Source organism: Gracilinanus agilis, chromosome 4, assembly GCF_016433145.1.
Source record: "Gracilinanus agilis isolate LMUSP501 chromosome 4, AgileGrace, whole genome shotgun sequence".
Taxonomy (NCBI): Eukaryota; Metazoa; Chordata; class Mammalia; order Didelphimorphia; family Didelphidae; genus Gracilinanus; species Gracilinanus agilis.
The window spans coordinates 380,119,460-380,137,928 of record NC_058133.1 but is presented as its reverse complement, the minus strand read 5'-3'; the positions used below and the strand labels follow the sequence as shown (position 1 = coordinate 380,137,928).

At 38.7% G+C, this 18,469-nt stretch overlaps 2 protein-coding genes and 1 pseudogene across 3 annotated transcripts in view; 1 reads left to right on the top strand and 2 right to left on the bottom strand.

Annotated features, from left to right (window-relative positions):
* HDDC2 (HD domain containing 2) overlaps positions 1-3,563 on the top strand; it is a 32,776-nt gene extending 29,213 nt beyond the window's left edge. For both annotated transcript variants that reach the window (XM_044676909.1, XM_044676911.1), the window contains one exon: positions 3,089-3,563. The gene's annotated coding sequence lies outside the window, so the exon portion shown is untranslated. The remainder of the gene's footprint in view (positions 1-3,088) is intronic.
* TPD52L1 (TPD52 like 1) overlaps positions 1-18,469 on the bottom strand; it is a 78,862-nt gene that overhangs the window by 5,307 nt on the left and 55,086 nt on the right. Inside the window, exons 4-6 of the mRNA XM_044675424.1 lie at positions 13,885-13,986; positions 6,925-6,939; positions 1,638-1,676 (exon numbers count right to left, since the gene is read on the bottom strand). Coding sequence (XP_044531359.1) covers positions 1,638-1,676; positions 6,925-6,939; positions 13,885-13,986 — 156 coding nt within the window. The remainder of the gene's footprint in view (positions 1-1,637; positions 1,677-6,924; positions 6,940-13,884; positions 13,987-18,469) is intronic.
* On the bottom strand, positions 8,386-9,665 carry LOC123247861 (annotated as a pseudogene).

The window sequence follows — 18,469 nt, the reverse complement described above, 5'->3', positions numbered from 1 at the left end:
CTGTTAGCATTTTAAAAATCTAATCAAGTCAGTAGATACTAAACTGTAGAATAATTAAAATTGCATTTGCAATATTATGATGGTAAATATTACACACAGCAATTTAATGACTTCTTGGGAGGCAAAGGACCAACATCCTCAAATACACATTTCTCAATTTAACTTTCTGTCACAATAAAGGTTTTTGTGTTTTTTGTTTTTTTAACTCCACCATCCTTTTAATCAGGCTGCAGAAGGAAGCATAAATTGAAGATGACCCCATGTAAATTTTATCAGTTGAAAAAATGGGGTATGAATCCCTTTAATGAAAAAGAATGTTAAACTAGCTTAAGGAAAAACGGGGATCACCAAAGCTTCTCTTTTCTAGTACTTAAAGCAGTTGGGCAACCTTTCCTGAGAGATCCATTTCTGCTGTTGCTAAATAATTTTAAATAACTGCTAAAAATAAAGTTCAAAAATTGCATGATGAATGTTATATAAATAGTTGGGACATTATTTTACATTCCCAATCCTATAACTGGAAAAACTAAGGTGGCAGGAACAGCCCAGAAATGGGAGGGGGCAAGACAGAGGAAATAATTTTAACATGTAGGTTGACAATGTTTTCCCCATGTACATGTATTCCTGGTAACTAAAGGGGAAATTAAGAATAAAATATGATTTTTTAAAAATGATTTTAGTATTGCAGAGATCCCTCACTAGGAGAGTAACAAATGTTTCTTTTTAGTAATCTTTTATTGGCTACCTATACTTTGAGTGGGCTATCACTCTGGGAAAGGCTAGTTGTTCAAGTCTTAAGTGATGAAGGCAAACTTGAATCTGTGCTCTCTGTCCACCAAATTAACAAACCAAATGATCCTAGGGTATCCTTAAAACAACCAATTAAACTGTGTGGCCTAAAGTAATGTGAGCCTCTAAGAGAGAAAATCCTCTAATTAAGTTACCTTTGGATACAAGCTAGAGAACATGAGAGAAATTATTTATCAGATACTTCTGTTCCATTTTATTTCACCAAATTAAATCTTTAGATTATGCAAATATGAAGGTCATCTCCCAGCTGGAAATAAGAGTCTTTTCAGAACTTTGTAAACAAATGACTTTCACCTAGATTGTCTTACCATGTTTGCTTTGAAGTGGCTATGTATATCTGTACTATTATGTGAACTTGATACTTTAAACCCTTAATAATGCACAATCTGAGTATTCTTCCTATATTCTGATGGTGATTCCAGAGCTTCCACTGTAAATCATTTCCCATTTTCCCCAGCTAAAAAGCTTCTCTCTCTTGCTAAATCCTCCTAGAATTTCTTTGGATTTTCTTCTTGGCCCCAACATTTCTGTTACATGTCTGTAGAACCCAAGTTCTTTAAAGGCAAGGGCTATGTCATATTTATCTCCATATTCCTAATACAATCACTATAAGTGCTTAATAAATTCTTGTTAATTAACTGCTTGATACTTTTCAATCCACTTCCCATTGGCTGCTTAAGATTATTAGAAACAAGATGAGGAAATAAGGTATGGTTGTTACAACTATTTGCTTTGACACAATGAAAGTAACAAAATAAACACCAACCAAACAGCAACTCTACTACACACATTTACAGTGAGATAGAAAAATATCTTAAGCACATTACCTCATAGCAGGCATACTTATGGAATGGCGGATAGAGTAACTTCAATAAGAAAGCAGATAAAAAAAGAAAACATTACAATAAGTACAAAAAACTTTTATCAATTCATTTTGCAATTTGCATTTTCAGATACATGCAATGTACCATGCCAACCCACCATCAAGATTTTTTTTTAATTAAACTCTATGAGTATTTGATCCATTGGTAAAGATGACAAAAGTGGGTAGAGAGTGGCATGCTCTTTTATCCTGGGCTAGACTAGTTAAGATATCTGGATTAATATGGATAGCTGCACATCTCAGTTCATCCCAGATAGGTCTACTTTCCACATATAATCTCTCTAGTCCAAGTTTGTGTCTTTCCTTGAAGACAGAAATTTGAGGAAAGAGAGGGATGGAAGAAGTAGACCAGGATAATGTGCTCCTTAGGCAGGGAAAAGAAAAGAGCAAAAAGCCGTATTCACATATTTCACAATTTATAGGGATCACTACAAAACTCCCTCCAACCTAGTTATCTACATGCTATCTTCTCCATTAAAAGGTGAGATCCTGGAGGGAAGGGACCAAGAATTTGACTTTATTTGTATCCCAAGTGCTTTGAAAAGTGTCTGGCACATAATAAGCACTTAATAAATGTTTACTGTGGACTGAAAAATGCCTTATTCTTTCTGTACTTATATCCAAACTTGTGTTATTACAACTTTAAGGCCATCTGACAAAATATCAAAAGGCAATTACTCATATACAAGAGCTAAGGCCCTCTTTATCTGCCTTACCAGGATATCACTGAAGATAGAGGCTATAGCAATGGCAAATTAAGACCCTCTGAGATCCCTTGACTACCTCCTTCTCTAATGGACTAGTTCAAAAGACCACGGACACTAGGGTGATCTTTGATTTTCTGGTAACTTTCAGAGAAAGCTTTAAAAGTTTTATGACAAGGAAGGATATTGTCAGAAGCAAATTTCTCCATTATGTCGCTTTTTTTAATGTCATCTCTCAGTGACCTGGAGGTCAAAGACCATTGAGTAAATTCAGGTATAGATAAGTCCTCAGAGAAAAGAAGTTAAAGAACCAAGGAACCAACAAGGCAGGAAAACTGATTCCACAGGCACTGCCTTCTTGGGTGGCCCAGGCAAATTTAGAAACTATGGTTGGTTCCTGAGATGTGATGTGTGAGAGTTAGTGGGTGGAGAAAAGAGCTTATACGGTCAGACCAGGAGCCTGTCTGGGTCTTCTTGCTGGAGTGTGGAGAGCGGAAGGAATCACTGTCAAGAGTTTAGCCACAGGCCCATCATGGAGGCCAATAGATTAGAAAGTTAAATACCTCTCTCCTATCTTTCCTACTACTATTACTTTGATTTAATAAAGTTATTAAGCTACTATCAGAGCCTCATAATTTTAATTATTACAGTTTGGATTTTGATCTGTTGTCCTTTGTCATTTTCCTTGCAGATGCCACATACAATTGTCATCTCCCCTTTAAAGACCTCACACCCTTCCTGAGAACTCATTAAGGAATCCAGGCTCCACTGTGGGGATGGAGAAGCAGGCTAACTTCTCCATACTTCAGGGATACTGGAGCCATAGAAGGAGAAAATCTCCAACCAGGATCCCAGGCTAACAACTTCAGATTCTACTTAACTCTATGGGCCTTTTGGGCACATACCCACTTAGCCCAGGGGGATAATCCAACACTGAAACATTTATTTCAGTATGATAAGGGAGTGCTGGGCTTGAAGTCAGGAAGGCCTAAGTATAAATCCTGCCTCAGACACTCTCAGAACTTCCATTTTCTCATCTATAAATGGAGATAATATCCATCTGTCTCAAAAGAATAGTTGTGAAGATCTAATGACAACATGGAAAATCTTAAAGTGTTTTATAAATGCTAGCAAGAATTATCATGAAGATAAACTTAAGGAGAATGTCCTGGTATTCATTGCCTTCCTTTTTGATTACATTAGGCTTTTACCAACTACATGACAGATTTCAAAAGGGAGAGGGGCATGCAAACACTATCACTACACACAGCTATGCCAGAAGAAAGCCATGTTTCTGTTGAGGTATTTTTCCTTTGAAAGTTGGAAACTTTGGAGGTTAGAAACTTCCATACCCTGGTTTCTTTGGCCTGTGTATCCCAGAGCAGAACCATAACAATGAAAAGAAATGAGCCAAACTAAAACTCGGGGGGGGGGGGGATGAAGGGGTGAGGTCACAAAATGCTATGCTGAAAGGGGTGCTTTAAAGAACAGACAGACCATGTAGCTGGGGACTATGAGAGAGCTGGCCTCAGAGAGTGCCATATGGAAGCATTGAAAGACAGTCTGGCCTGACTCACAGAGTACACAAGTGTGAGTCACCTGGCGCTATCAAACCCCCTATTTCCCCTCTCTGGCATGCTTAAACCCAAGCATAGGAGAAAAGCAAGGTCAGTATTGCCATAAGGGAAAGTGTAGAGGACCCCAGAAATTTCCAGAGTCACAGTAGGATTATCACTTTAGACTCTAGTGGGTAAGACTTTCTTTTTCCTTATGAAACTGGGTCAAATGTGAACAACATTTCTCCTTTGCCAACAAGCTGAACCAACAGTTCCTTTGGGAAGAGTTCAAACCCTTGAGCTCCCTCAGTAAATGTATAAACATATACATTTCAGGATACTTGCACATAGTCAACTCGTTTATCTGAGCAGTGGGCTACCATCTGTGAGTCTATTATATTATATATATATATATATATATAATACATATGTNCAGTCTGGCCTGACTCACAGAGTACACAAGTGTGAGTCACCTGGCGCTATCAAACCCCCTATTTCCCCTCTCTGGCATGCTTAAACCCAAGCATAGGAGAAAAGCAAGGTCAGTATTGCCATAAGGGAAAGTGTAGAGGACCCCAGAAATTTCCAGAGTCACAGTAGGATTATCACTTTAGACTCTAGTGGGTAAGACTTTCTTTTTCCTTATGAAACTGGGTCAAATGTGAACAACATTTCTCCTTTGCCAACAAGCTGAACCAACAGTTCCTTTGGGAAGAGTTCAAACCCTTGAGCTCCCTCAGTAAATGTATAAACATATACATTTCAGGATACTTGCACATAGTCAACTCGTTTATCTGAGCAGTGGGCTACCATCTGTGAGTCTATTATATTATATATATATATATATAATACATATGTGTGTATTATATATATGTATATCATGTAATATCTTAAAAATGTGTCTAAACTATAATGTGAGTATATTTTCCTTTTTGATAATGCAAAGGTAGGCTGAAGAAAAAAATCTTACTGGGAAAATCAAACGCACTAAATTTAGAGATTTTCCCAGACTCACAGAATGAGGATGAGGCATAAGCTGACTTTGTGGTAGATCATATGCAACTTATTCTTCTATATTATAAAATCCAAGGCCAGGGAAACTTGAATCAAGATATGGGTCAAGTATTTTCTGCCCTTAAAACAACTTTGTACATATCCCACAAAGCGAATTCTATACTCCTATTTACATTTAGCAATGAGAATTAAATCTCTCATTTCATAAAGGTCTATCCTTACCTCTATATGTGGGACAAAAATCATCCTTTCTTCACATACTTGATTCAGACTTTCCTGGGAGTTATTTATTTTTTTAAAAGAAATCTTGTTCCATCTTGCTGAGATAAACGCAAGTCACAGATATATTTTTTAAAGCAGCCTATTCTTTCCCTAGTTTACTTTTTACTTCTGATGAGCACCTAGAAAGTTAACAAGGTTATCATTTCTCTAGACTAGTGATAGTGAACCTTTTAGAGACAGAGTGCCAAGCCCCTCCCCCACAAAGTGCCAGATGTGCCATGCTAAATGTAAATAGGAGTATAGAATTCGCTTTGTGGGATATGTACAAAGTTGTTTTAAGGGCAGAAAATACTTGACCCATATCTTGATTCAAGTTTCCCTGGCCTTGGATTTTATAATATAGAAGAATAAGTTGCATATGATCTACCACAAAGTCACCCCTTACCCCATACAGGGGAGGGAGGAAGTGCTCCTATTGGGCTGCTGGGTGGAGAGAAGGGGGAAGTGAGGAATGTCCTCATCAAACATAGAGAGGGGGAGGGGAGTGGCCCAAGCATTCTGCTCCCCTCCAGTTCTTCCACCTGTGAGCTGCCCACCTTACCCACTATGACCTTCCATTGGGCTGCTGGGCAGAAGGGCAGGGGATGTGAAAAAATGTCATCAGGCACGATGGAAAGGGGGAGGGGAGCAGCTCTGCCTGAGTCCCTCTGCATGTCTAGTAAGGACCTCTGGAGGGAGTGGGAGAAGGTGGCCGCATGCCCACAGAGAGCACTCTACGTGTCACCTTTTTCACTATCACTGCCTTAGACTAATACTTTCTCAGTAACACTTTTCATTGAACTGTCTCAGCTTTCAGCATTATGAAGATTCTTGTGCACCTTGTTAATCTTTCCCTGAAATATCACTCAAGGGAATCAATAATGCACCAATTTCCTGGAAGGCATAAAGAAAAGCTGCAATTGAGAGACTAGCAATATTTACTATTTACTTTAGAAATATTTTTTGACAAACTGTAGGCAAAAGCATTTTCTCAGAAATTACATGAAAATGCAATTAGAGAAGATGCTTCACAGTAGATAACAGGACTATCAATCTGTTGATCTCAAAAAAGTTTTTTTTTTTCAAAGTTCAGGAAAATTTATTTTTCAAAAGAAAATAGACACAGGATAAGCAAAGCCTTGAAATTACAAGTGAACTATCATTATATTTTTTTCAAAAACTGAGATAGAAAATATTTACAAAGAAGTAAAAGAGCCAAGCAAAAGGCATGCATCAGTTTAGGAAAAGGAAGAAAAAGAGGATACATCTTATATTTTGACTTTGCATATTAGCAGTTATGTAGCAAGTTGTAAAATAAAGCAATTTAATTTTGCAACTTTAATTGTTTTGTTGTTTCTATTTTAAGTGCATATAAAGGTCTTTTATGTATGTGGGAAGAATCTGTGAAGAAAAAAAGATATTCCTAGGAGAATTACTTCTCAGACTATGAAATAAAGGAATGTTAATCTGAATTATTCAGAAAAGACAAATGTTTTACTCAATAACCCTCTGTGTATATATAACATCCTTCAGTTTTCTTCCTGTTCATTTGGTGAAATGAAAATCCAAATAGCTTTTAACAACTGAAACATGCTTTTATGTTGACCTAGGGTGTAAAATGAAAAGGAAATACACTATTCACTTCTAAGGAGTGAGGCTAACATAACAGCAACAGTATGGAAATGATAAAGCTTACCCAATGGAATGTGATCTGTAGCAGGAGAAAAAAAGGAAAAGAGCAGTAATAAAAGTTAGCATATTTAGATAGAGTGGAGAGAAATCACTGCACTCAAACTCTGTCCTCTTTTTTTGAAGGAGCCAATAAACTTGGTTCTATTTGCTATTTATTTACTCTTACATTCTTCCAAGGAACAAAGTAAAAGGGCTAGGTTTTCCCTAAATATTCTCCACTTATGGTTTTGCTTGGAGAATTTTGGATTCTGTTATAGAACTAAGTATTGATTACTGAAGGGATATATTATACAGAATTCTTGCTGCTTCTTCCTTGAGTCAAGTTTTTGTCCTCTTTTTACTTATTCCTATCTTTATCCAGAGCTGTAGATATAAATCACATCTCTTAATTTTTTGTTTTTAGGAGTTCTGCTAATAAATAGGGAAGGAAAATAAAGTTATTACAACAAATTTTTGCTATGATCTGGATTTCAGTTAAACATATCTTTGTTGCCACTGATATGAAGAAAATTCATCAATTTACTACAAAAAGTGTGACAAAATTAAAACATTTTATCTCAGCCAAATTATAGACTAAAACTATAGGATCTAAAACTCCAGGGGGAGTTTCATTTTTGATGTCATTAATTAAAACATTTCTAATTCCTTCCCTTTGTATGATACATTTAAAAATACTTTTACTTATATTATTCAATTATTTTTTAAAAATTATCAGGGAGGCACAAGACAAGTATTATTATTCCCATTTTTACAGATGGAGAAAGGAATTAACTCTAGATGAAGAAACTTTTCAGATCACACAGGTAATGAATGACAGATTTGAACCTAGAACCTTCTGTCTCTAGGCCTGACTCTCACTCCACTGAGCTACCCAGCTGCCCCCTGTCACTGAATTTTAAAAATTATACCAACATCTTATATGATGTGTTTTATTTATTGATTTGAGCTATAGATTCTTTTCTTCTTTTTATAATGGAAGAGCGTGGGTCCTTTATTTTTTATTTTTATTTTTCTTTAATGTGTGGTACTTTTATTTGAAACGGTCTTAAGTTAGTGTACAGGTAAAGCTCCTCCCCTCCCTCAAGTACTGGCACCAATCTTATTAAACTCCCAGGAAGACTGTTAAAGTCTTCATTCACATCTATGTTGGGGGCAGGGAGAGAATTTAGGGAGCCATTCATTATGGCTGACAATTTTTTAAAAAGGAACAAATATTAAGGTGGAAAATACAAAAAGTTGTTTTTTTAAGGATTACATAATTTACACATAAAGCAATACTACTGCCAGACCCCCACTCTCCCCCTCTGGTCTGGATTTATGTTAAGTCGCTCTGCTCCTGTGGTGATAGAGCAAAACGAGCAAAACGACCTTCATAGAGGCAAGTAACTCTCTGTAACAATGCATTATACAATACTTGGAATGACTTATTTTTTAAAAAAAAATACAAAGTCGTGAAGATGCACTGTAGAACTTTGGGGATGTTTGCCTCCAACATTACTTTAGACTGATCATCATCTTCACTGTTCTAGTTTTTAAATCCCGAGTCAAGCACCAAACAAACAAACAAACAAAGCCATGCCAATCTCATCTCTTTTTGAGGGGCAATTATCATGTCACTGCCTTTGGAAAAAAAAAAAAACAAGAAAAAAAACCACACCAATAGTCCATTTAGAAGCATTTGCAGCGGACAATGGAAGGCCCAGATCCATCGTACTCCTGCTTACTGATGCACATCTGTTGGAAGGTGGGGAGGGAGGCCAGGATGGAGCCTCCGATCCAGCCAGAGAGTCTGCGCTCAGGTGGGGCAATGATCTGGACTTTCATTGTGTAATCTCCCTCTGCATCTTGTGAGCAATGCCAGGGCACATACGGCATTGGCGTACAAATCCTTACGGATGTCCACGTCACACTTCAGGATTGAGTTGAAGGTAGTTTCATGGATTCCACAGGGCTGCATGCTGGAAGAGAGCCCCTGGGCACGGGAACCGCTCACTGCCCACGGGGCCAGCCTGACCATCGGGGAGCTTGTAGCTCTTCTGCAGAGAAGAGCCGGACGCCGCCGTGGCCTTCTGCTCCAAGTCGAGGGCTACGTCACACAGCTTCTCCTCCATGTCACGCACGCTTTCCCTCTCGGCTGTGGTGGTGAAACTGTACCCTCTCTCGGTGAGGATCTTCATGAGGTGATCCGTCAGACCACGGCCAGCCAGATCCAGACGGAGAATGGCATGGGGAAGGGCATAACCTTCACAGATGGGCACCGTGTGGGTCACACCGTCGCCGGAGTCCGTCACGATACCAGCGGTACGACCAGAGGCATACAGGGACGGCACAACCTGGATGGCGATGTACATAAGCTGGGATGTTGAAGGTCTCAAACATGATCTGTGTCATCTTTTCTCTGTTGGCTTTGGGGCTCAGGGGGGCTTCTGTGAGCAGTACAGGGTGCTCTCCAGGGGCCACACGGAGCGCATTGTAGAAAGTATGATGCTAGATCTTCTCCATGTCATCCCAGTAGGTAATAATACCAGGTTCAATGGGGTACTTGAGGGTCCGAATACCTCTCTTGCTCTAGGCTTCATCCCCCACATAGCTATCTTTCTGGCCCATACCCACCATCACACCCTGATGTCTGAGGCACCCCACAATGGAAGGGAAGACAGCCCGAGGGGCATCGTCTCATGCCAAGCCAGCTTTGCACATACGGGATCCATTGTTAACAAGGAGAGCAGCAATATCATCATCCATGGAGAACTTTGAAGTGGCAAGTCTAAACCTTTAGGAGAGAGGAGGTGGTGCTGCACCTGGAGGCAGGGGGGAGGCAAGTGCACGCTGGGTGAAAGAGCTCACAGCTCTGGGTCCTTTAAAGAAGGTAATAACTTGAAGAAATATTGAGAAGTCCTGGGAAATATATTTTAAATCATCCAGGAATAGAAATGTTGGAAACATTAGAGAAACTAATCTCTATAGATTATTCCATATGTATGAACATACTTATGCCCTTACATAATTTATAGGCACACTGTTCATATTTTACTTCAATATAAAGTTGACCTGTGTGTCTATGAATCAGAAGAATGGCTCCTTGTTAGAGTGCTATCCCTGAAGTCTACATGTCTCATCATAGTACAGGGTGTCCCAAAAGTCTTTGAGCAATTTTAAACATTTAACAGCTCAAAGTCTTTTGGAATACCCTGTATAAGTGAAGTATCCATATTAATAAAGCCTTTTTTAATGCTTCAGTAACTAGACTTTTAAATGGGTTCCAAGATAGTTCCAAGTTCTTATAAAGAAATCAGAAATAGAAGGCAACTAGTGGGTATTATAACACTAAACTCCTAGAAGAGTATAGAAAGCTATTCAACATTTTTTTTGGAACAAATTTTTAAAGTTATGAGGGCTTAGTTACAAAATAAAACATGACTTTTCTTATTTTAGGAGGCCAATTAAAAAAGCTCTACTGAGAAATTCAGTCAATAAAGAATTATCCCTCCGAGGACAAACACAGCAGAAGACTGAAGACATGTGGTCAGAAGGAAGGTCTAGTTTCTCCTCATTCTCTTAATTTTAGTGCCTTTTCTCTTTTAATTCTTTCTTATTTACCTTGTGCATAGCTTGTTTTTACATTTTTGTCTGCTTATTGTCTCTCTCATGAGACTGTGAGCTTCTTGGGGGCAGAGACTGCTCTTTACCTTTTTCATCCCTATCACTAAACACAGTGCCTGGCACACAGCAGATGCTTAAGAAGTATTTATTAATTGACTCTTTATTAATTGCCTCACATTTATTTCTAGTTTATAGTAACATCTGAGAAAATATATAATCTGAAATTTTATATCTGTCCCATCCTCTTTCATTGAAGAATCCCAACTATTTCATTTGTGTCACCATATTAATGAAAGGTGAAAATGAAATCCTGCACTCAGATGCTTTTTCATGGATTCATTTAACTCAGGTAACTAAGAGATTGCACAGGTAGGAGTCAACTGATTTTTGTTGAAAAATAGTATTGATTCTAAAACACAAATATTTCCACCTCATGTGACAAAGCTGCAAAAATAGTCTTGCTACTTATTTTATAGGTATTCATTAAAAAGTGCTTATTTTTAAAGGAAAAGAATTAAAAAATAAAATTATCCTATGGCATGTAGGAAAACATAAGACTGGGACTTAAAAACCCAAGCCCAAGTTTTGACAGTCACTAACTAGATGTATTTACCTTAATTAGGCAAGGCACAACCTCTTTGGGCTTATTTTCCTTGCTCTCTAAAAGAAGAAGGTTGGACTAGAGCCCTTACTGCGTTCTTTCCATTATGATTCTATAGGACCCTTCTGAATGAAAAGACACAGAAGAAACCCTAAAAATCTTGAGTGTAATTAACTTCCTATAAAATATTCTTGCTTTGCAACACTAAACATCAAAAATAAATACAGTCAGGGCTGGGGCTCGTCTGGACACTTTTTTATTGTTTTATTAATTTTTCGACATCTAACTTTAGTAACTACGAATGAGTAGAGCCAATGAAATTCTCTGATGCCAGAAAATCCCACCTAAACTGCTTGCAGTTTTCCCAAAAAAATTCAGTCATCAGACTCAATATCCATTTTTCACTGTTCTTATGGCTTTACTGCAAGACTTTCTTTCCACAACCAGGCTGTTCTGTACCACTGTGTACCATATATACTTTTACTGTCAGTTATTAGACTGAGGGAAGATGCTCCATTGCCTTTAAGATTTCTTTCTGGAGAAATCTCCCCACATGTGTGCATGTGCGTATACAACACATTGTTCCATATGCATGCATACACACGTAATATGTACACATCTATTACATATACACAATAATCACTATCTCTCTAAAATTGCATAAGCATGTACATCTGCACTTTATAGGTTCTGTTTTATAGGATATCCAGACAGGTCCAGTCTGGCAAGGCTGGTAGATAATGGCCAACACTATCATGGCCTCCAGCAGTTCCACCTGTGTGATGTGTGAGCCGCCTCTGTCCTTGCTGATCCATGTAAAGCTGATGGTCAAAATCAGTACCACTTAGCTGCAGGAAGTGGGATTCTCCAACAAAGCCTTCAGTAAATAAAAAGATAAGCAAAAAGTAGAGGGTGGAGGGTGGCTAGCTGTGTACAGTAGAGTGCTGGGCCTGGAGACAGGAAGACTCATCTTTGTGAGTTCAATCTGGTCTCAGACACTTACTATAGCTATGCAACTGTGGGCAAGTCACTCAACCCTTTTTGCCTCAGTTTCCTCATTTGTAAAATGAGTTGGAGAAGGAAATGGCCAACCACTCCAGAATCTTTGCCACAAAAACCCTAAATGGGGTCAGAAAGAGTTGGACACATTTGAATAACAACAGAAGGGAGGGGGGAGTGAGAGAACAAAGTCTGAAATATATTCAAAAGGACAAAAAACTCATCTTTTACACCATTTCTGTCTTTTTCCTTGTTTTTCTTTTATCTCTTTCCTCTATCATCATGGAGAACAAGCAACCCTATCTGCAGAGTGTCACATAAACTGACAGATTAAGAGAACATAGAAAAGAAACTGGGAAAGACAGCTGAATGTGGAGTCATGGACCATGGTTGTGAATCCCAATTTTGTCTTCATGAGTCACTTAATCAACAACAATTTATTAGGCATTTACCAAGTCCCAGGCACTTTTGTAGGACCTGTTCCCTCTAAACTGTGAGTGCCCTATGTCTCTCTCCTCAACTACTTTGTATTTCTTTTCCATATACATACACACATGTATAGCTATATATACACAACAGAACATAAACATTGCATATATACACATGTACACATGGGTATGTCTAAACAGACACATGCATGTATATACACAGGCACATTTTTGTATAGGTATATATACATGTGTGTAAAGAGAGAGAAACCAATAGAGAGATGGAGACACAGGCACATGCAGATAGACTGTCTCATAAAAGAGAAGGGCAGCTCTTGAAAACAGGTCTGGTTTGTTTTTGTCTCTCTCTGCAGTGCCTGGCATAAAGGAGGTGCTGAGTAATCAGTTTGGCTGAGTGCTTCCTCGTCTCTATAATGTGGGATGGCACAGGTAGCCTGGGGCCCCTTCAAGCTCTCCCTCCGGAATGCTATGACCTGTCTGTGACTTCATCATATAGGAACTCTTGGTTCCTATATGGTGGGCAGAATGTTTCCACCCCTGGGGTTCACGATCTATATTCTTAGGAAAGAACCTGAGGTGCAAAAGGTAAGTGACTGGCCCAAAGTCACTTAGCTGGAAGTATCTGAGTCACTGAATTCAAGTTTTCCAGAATCCAAGCCCAGAATTCTATCCATTACGTTATGCTGCCTCTCTTATTTATTAGCATTTGGGTAGGATACCACATAAATTTTCAAATATGTACACACATATTACTTGTACACATGCACACACACAAATATAATACATACATATATTTATGTATAAACTTTTCAACTCTCCTGATACAATAAAGGAAACACCTTCACTGAGGAATCAAAGAATGAGGTGTCTTGCTTTGTTGGGACTAGTTTCGACTCATTTTTTCACTCTTTAGAATCAACAGATATTTTCAGCATATAGGAGCAGCTCTGTACAAGATGTGATAGGATTTATCTGTTAAAGGTTGGGATGCTAAGCAGGCTGCAGCTTTTAGAGAGATTCCATTTCATACATTTTGTCTTCACCATTAAGATCATAGTAATTTAGCCTCTCCTAGCATGTGGTGTCTAACTGGAAACTCCTCCTATTTTATTCTCAATCATAGTGATTATAAAAGGCTAGAATATCTCTGATTTCCACTAGGACTTGCAATATGGGAAGGAATTCCTCTGCCATGGGCTCCCTAGACTTTAGTGGTCAATGTCAGGCAATACACAACAAGGGAGAGAAAAACCTGCTGACTGTGAATAATCCCCTTCCTTTTTCAAATCCAAGCCTTTCTTTCCAGAAGTACCTCATGTCTCCAAACTTCTTGCTGATGGCTGTGCCAACATTGGTGAAAGCTGCTGTTGCCTTCTGCCCTGCATGGCTCAGAGTTTCATGTGTTTTCTTGTAGCTAGAAATATAAGAGAGAAACAATAAATAACTCAGTTGAGATAACAGACTGTTTTCTGAATAACCTTTATCTGACTCCCAGATCCTGATTCAGAAAATTGTCTCTGGGGTATTATAGATGTAGGAGGCATATAATCAAGAGAAGTAAAGCTTCCCATTCATCATCTAGGGATGGATGGTCCACTGTAGTTCGCTTAAGGTAAAAACCAGGTCTTGGAATACCACAGCAATAAACATAGACTCACAACTCAACTTTTTTGACAGACCTTCTAAGGTGAGTATTAATCTAACTAACCTTAGGGGCCCAGAAAGGGTAGGTGCCTGATAGGAAATTTAAGTTTTTGTTAGGCTTTTATTATGTATAAAAGTAACTTGGAAAGACAAAATGAGTTTAGTTATTTAACCTCTGTTACCAATCTGACTGACAAGAACAGGTTGTCCAAAGATATTCGGCACCTATAAAACAAGACAAATCATCTCTCTTGGATAGGGGAGTAGTGGTGGTGTGCTAAATTATACTTTGGTGTCTCCACCAAGAATCGAGTTGTTAGGGTGACTTGCAAGTAAGAATCTCCTGTATGCGGGGCAGGTAGGAACCTCAGGAAGATAGAGAGACAGGTCTGGAGATCTTGGGTTCAAATCTGGCCTCAAACACTGCTTAGCTATGTGACCCTGAGCAAGTCGTTTAATCCCAATTGTCTAGCTCTTCCTGCTCTTCTGCTTGGAACCCATCGATCAATCAATTCTAAGACAGAAGGGAAGGGTTAAAAAAAAAAATCTCCTATATCAGAGCCGTCACATACTTAGCCTGCAGACTGCAGTCTCCTGAGCTGCTCTAACCAGATTAAAATGTAAATGTTAAATATTTTACAAAATAAATAAAAACATTAAAAAGCCCTCCCATAGATAATGTAAATATGTAATTTTTTAATTAATATATGCCTATGGGATCCTTATGTATAGGTTAGTGGCTGGCGCCCATTTTGAGTTTGATACTTGTAATATCATTTTCAGCTAAGCAAAATGGAGACCAGCATGAATGACACTCAGCAGTTTAGAATTTGGAACCAACCTAGATGCCATGAGCCAGCAAGCAGAAGCAGTTACTTCCAGGACTATAAAAGGGAGAAATTTGAACAAGAGGCTCTCTCAATTCTAAGAAGGGGACCTGGGCAGTGGTTTGGTTGGGATTTGGGTAGGCCAACCAAATCAACTTAGGTTACCTGTATCCTGTTCTAATTGCTATCACACCTTCAAACTTCTGTGTAGAGCTGAGCTATACATTCAATCAACTGAACATCAAGAGACAACATCAATACTCAAATAATCTGGTTCAGGCCAGGACATGACAGAGGGCAAACCCCTCCAGCTGATAGTCTCAAGCCTGATTGCCTCCAAGTGACAACACCGTGTCATCCATAGTTTAATTGAGCTTTCCCGACACCTCTTTCCTTCAACCTTTCTCTAAGTTTATTATTATTAAACCCTAAAGACATACTTAGGTGAATGTCATCATTGCCCTAAGGATCATTGATTACGTCCTTGGGTATCTGAGGGAAAGGGATTGTTCAATCTAAAGTTAAGCCTCAGTCAATTGAGTTAAACATCAGCCTTGCTGCCAGGATAAGCAATCAAAGAAGCTGTGATCTAATCCAGCAGCTTCTTAACTGATCACTTATTCCTGGACACTTGCATAGGAGCTAGGTGTTTAGCTGAGTTTCAAGTACTTTGTGGGACCTGGTGTTCACTACTACAACTTGGTGTAATGAATGCTGGAAGGGATGTGGCAAAACTGGGATATTAATGCATTGTTGGTGGAGTTGTGAACTGATCCAACCATTCTGGCTGGCAGTTTGGAACTATGCTCAAAGGGCTATAAAAGAATGCCTGCCCTTTGATCCAGTCATACCATTGTTGGGTTTGTGCCCCAAAGAGATCATAGATAAACAGACTTGCACGAAAATATTTATAGCTGCGCTTTTTGTGATGGTAAAAAACTGGAAACTGAGGGTATGTCCTTCAATTGGGGAATGGCTGAACAAATTGTGGTATATGCTGGTGATGGAATACTATTGTGCTCAAAGGAATAATAAACTGGAAGAATTCCATGTGAACTGGAAAGACCTCCAGGAATTGATGCAGAGTGAAAGGAGCAGAGCCAGAAGAACATTGTACACAGAGACTGATACACTGTGCTAAAATCGAATGTAATGGACTTCTGTACTAGCAGCAATGCAATGACCCAGGACAATTCTGAGGGATTTATGGAAAAGAACACTACCCACATTCAGAGGAAGAACTACAGGAGTGGAAACTGTAGTACAGAGAGAGGGGGGTCATGACAGTTTTTTCAAGCTTTGGCTGAGTTCTGAAATCAGTTAGGAGTTTGGAATCTTGTGGGAGAGAAGGCAGTTGGTTTGGGAATCTCGTGGAGAGAGGATCAGACCAACTGGTCTGCTTCTTTGCCTATCTGAAGAATTGAAAATTGAGCCTAGCTTTGGAATATTTATTTAAGAATTGTTAGTTTAGATAAACCCTTTGGACCTTCATTCCCTGCCTTATTTCCTACCTTCCTTCCCTTACCTTAAATGTCTGTTGAGTGAATCAGGAGAGTAAATTAGAGAGTAGTTCAAATCTGTGAGGGGTGTAACTATAATTTGGCAGTATTTTATCTAAAGAAATTGATTAGCCATCATTTTATTCCCTTTAGACATCAAGAACACCTTGAGAGCTGAGCTAAGGCAGGACCTTGCTCAGACTCCATCTCTGCCTCCCTCTTCCCACCTGAGGTTCCTGTAAACAACTGTTAGGGCTTCCTCAATTCACTTTCCTGACAAATCATCCTTAAAGATAATAAACCCTTTTGTGTTTCAACAGACTTGTTAGTTAATTTGTTAATTTACATCTGGCAAGCCAAGTCAAACAAAACCTACAATCTTCTGAAGCAAAAGAAAATGAATTTCACAAGAATAATTTTTGTATTAGGCAGTCTTTCCCTGCTTATTTGGTCTTTTATGCAGGGACTATATACATTTTGGCTGATAAAGGTACCAAATTTGATACAACAATTAATTGAAATCTATGACTATTACAAATGGTTTGCCTTCACTTTAGCTGAGTGTATATGCTTCACACCAACAGCTGTGGCAATTGTTCTGTCTCTATGGCATTTTTTGGCAATTTCAAAAGCGGTCTTGACTCATCCGTTCAATTATTACAAGGCATCTTCTCCAAAACACGATAATGATAGCAAGGAACTAGAAGAGAACATCAAACTACTGTTCCAAGTGTTAAAGCAAATATGTGAAGGCAAGGAACTCAATAAGCACACAATCTTACAACTAGAAATAGTGGAATAAAAATTTTTGGTGCAAAAGGAAACTGAGAAAGAGCAACCGATTCAAAATGCAGTGGTCTCTGTACTACCAATAGTGGACAGGACTATTGTGCAACCTGGAGAGGGGGTGGTGCATGTCAAAACATACAAGGCATTCACTCCTAGTGACATGGAAGTTTTAAAAAGGCATTTTCCCATGTTCTACGAAAAGCCTTACAAGAGCCTAAAAGAATTAAAACGGGTGTTCACTCTTTTCAACCCTAGTTTCGACAATGTAGAATTTCTTTTGGGGGAATTTTACTCTCCCTCGGAAAAGGAAAAATTCCTCAATGAAACTAGGATGAATCCCAATTTAGAGTCATGGCCACTAGTGCATGAAGATCTGGATTTCACTCAACATGCTAACATGAGATACTTGTTAAGATGCAGGGCTGATCTTATTGAAGCAATGAGATCATTTGCAAAAAGACCAAATGCCTGGCAGAAATTTGAAAAACTGAGGCAAGGAGAAGAAGAACACCTGAGCAGTTTTCTAGATAGAGTTATTGAAGCGGCAGAAACAATATTAGGACTTAGAGACACACATGCCCAGGATACAATTGATCATATAAGGAGGCAATTTGTAAAGGGAACCTCAATCCCGATACAAAATTATTTCAGGCAAAGTTGTCCACAGTGGGAATCATTACCACTGGAGGATATTAGGCAACATGCGGCATATATACATGATTCAAAACAGAGAGAAGTAAGAATGGCTAGGCAATCTGATAATGATAAAGATGAGATCACAGCAGATTTGAAGCGTCAATTGAAGCAATCTAGATGTGAGAAAGAAATTCAGGAGGTAAAGAATTTTGCTCTCCAAACATGTAGAAATCAATTTAGACAACCTGCCAATAACACCCCAAAATCAAAATCAGCACCCCGTTGCTATTTGTGTGGGAGGATCGGGCACGTTATTCGTGTTTGTAGATTTAAGCAACAAATAGATTTTTCAAAACCCAATAATCAAAGAGATAATAGGAAGACATTTTATAATTCAAAATGGGCTAGGAATAATGAATCTAAAAGGCATAATGAAGATAAACATGAAGGTACTTGCTGCAATCATACAGTCAAACACCTTCGTTAGATGACATGGAGAGAT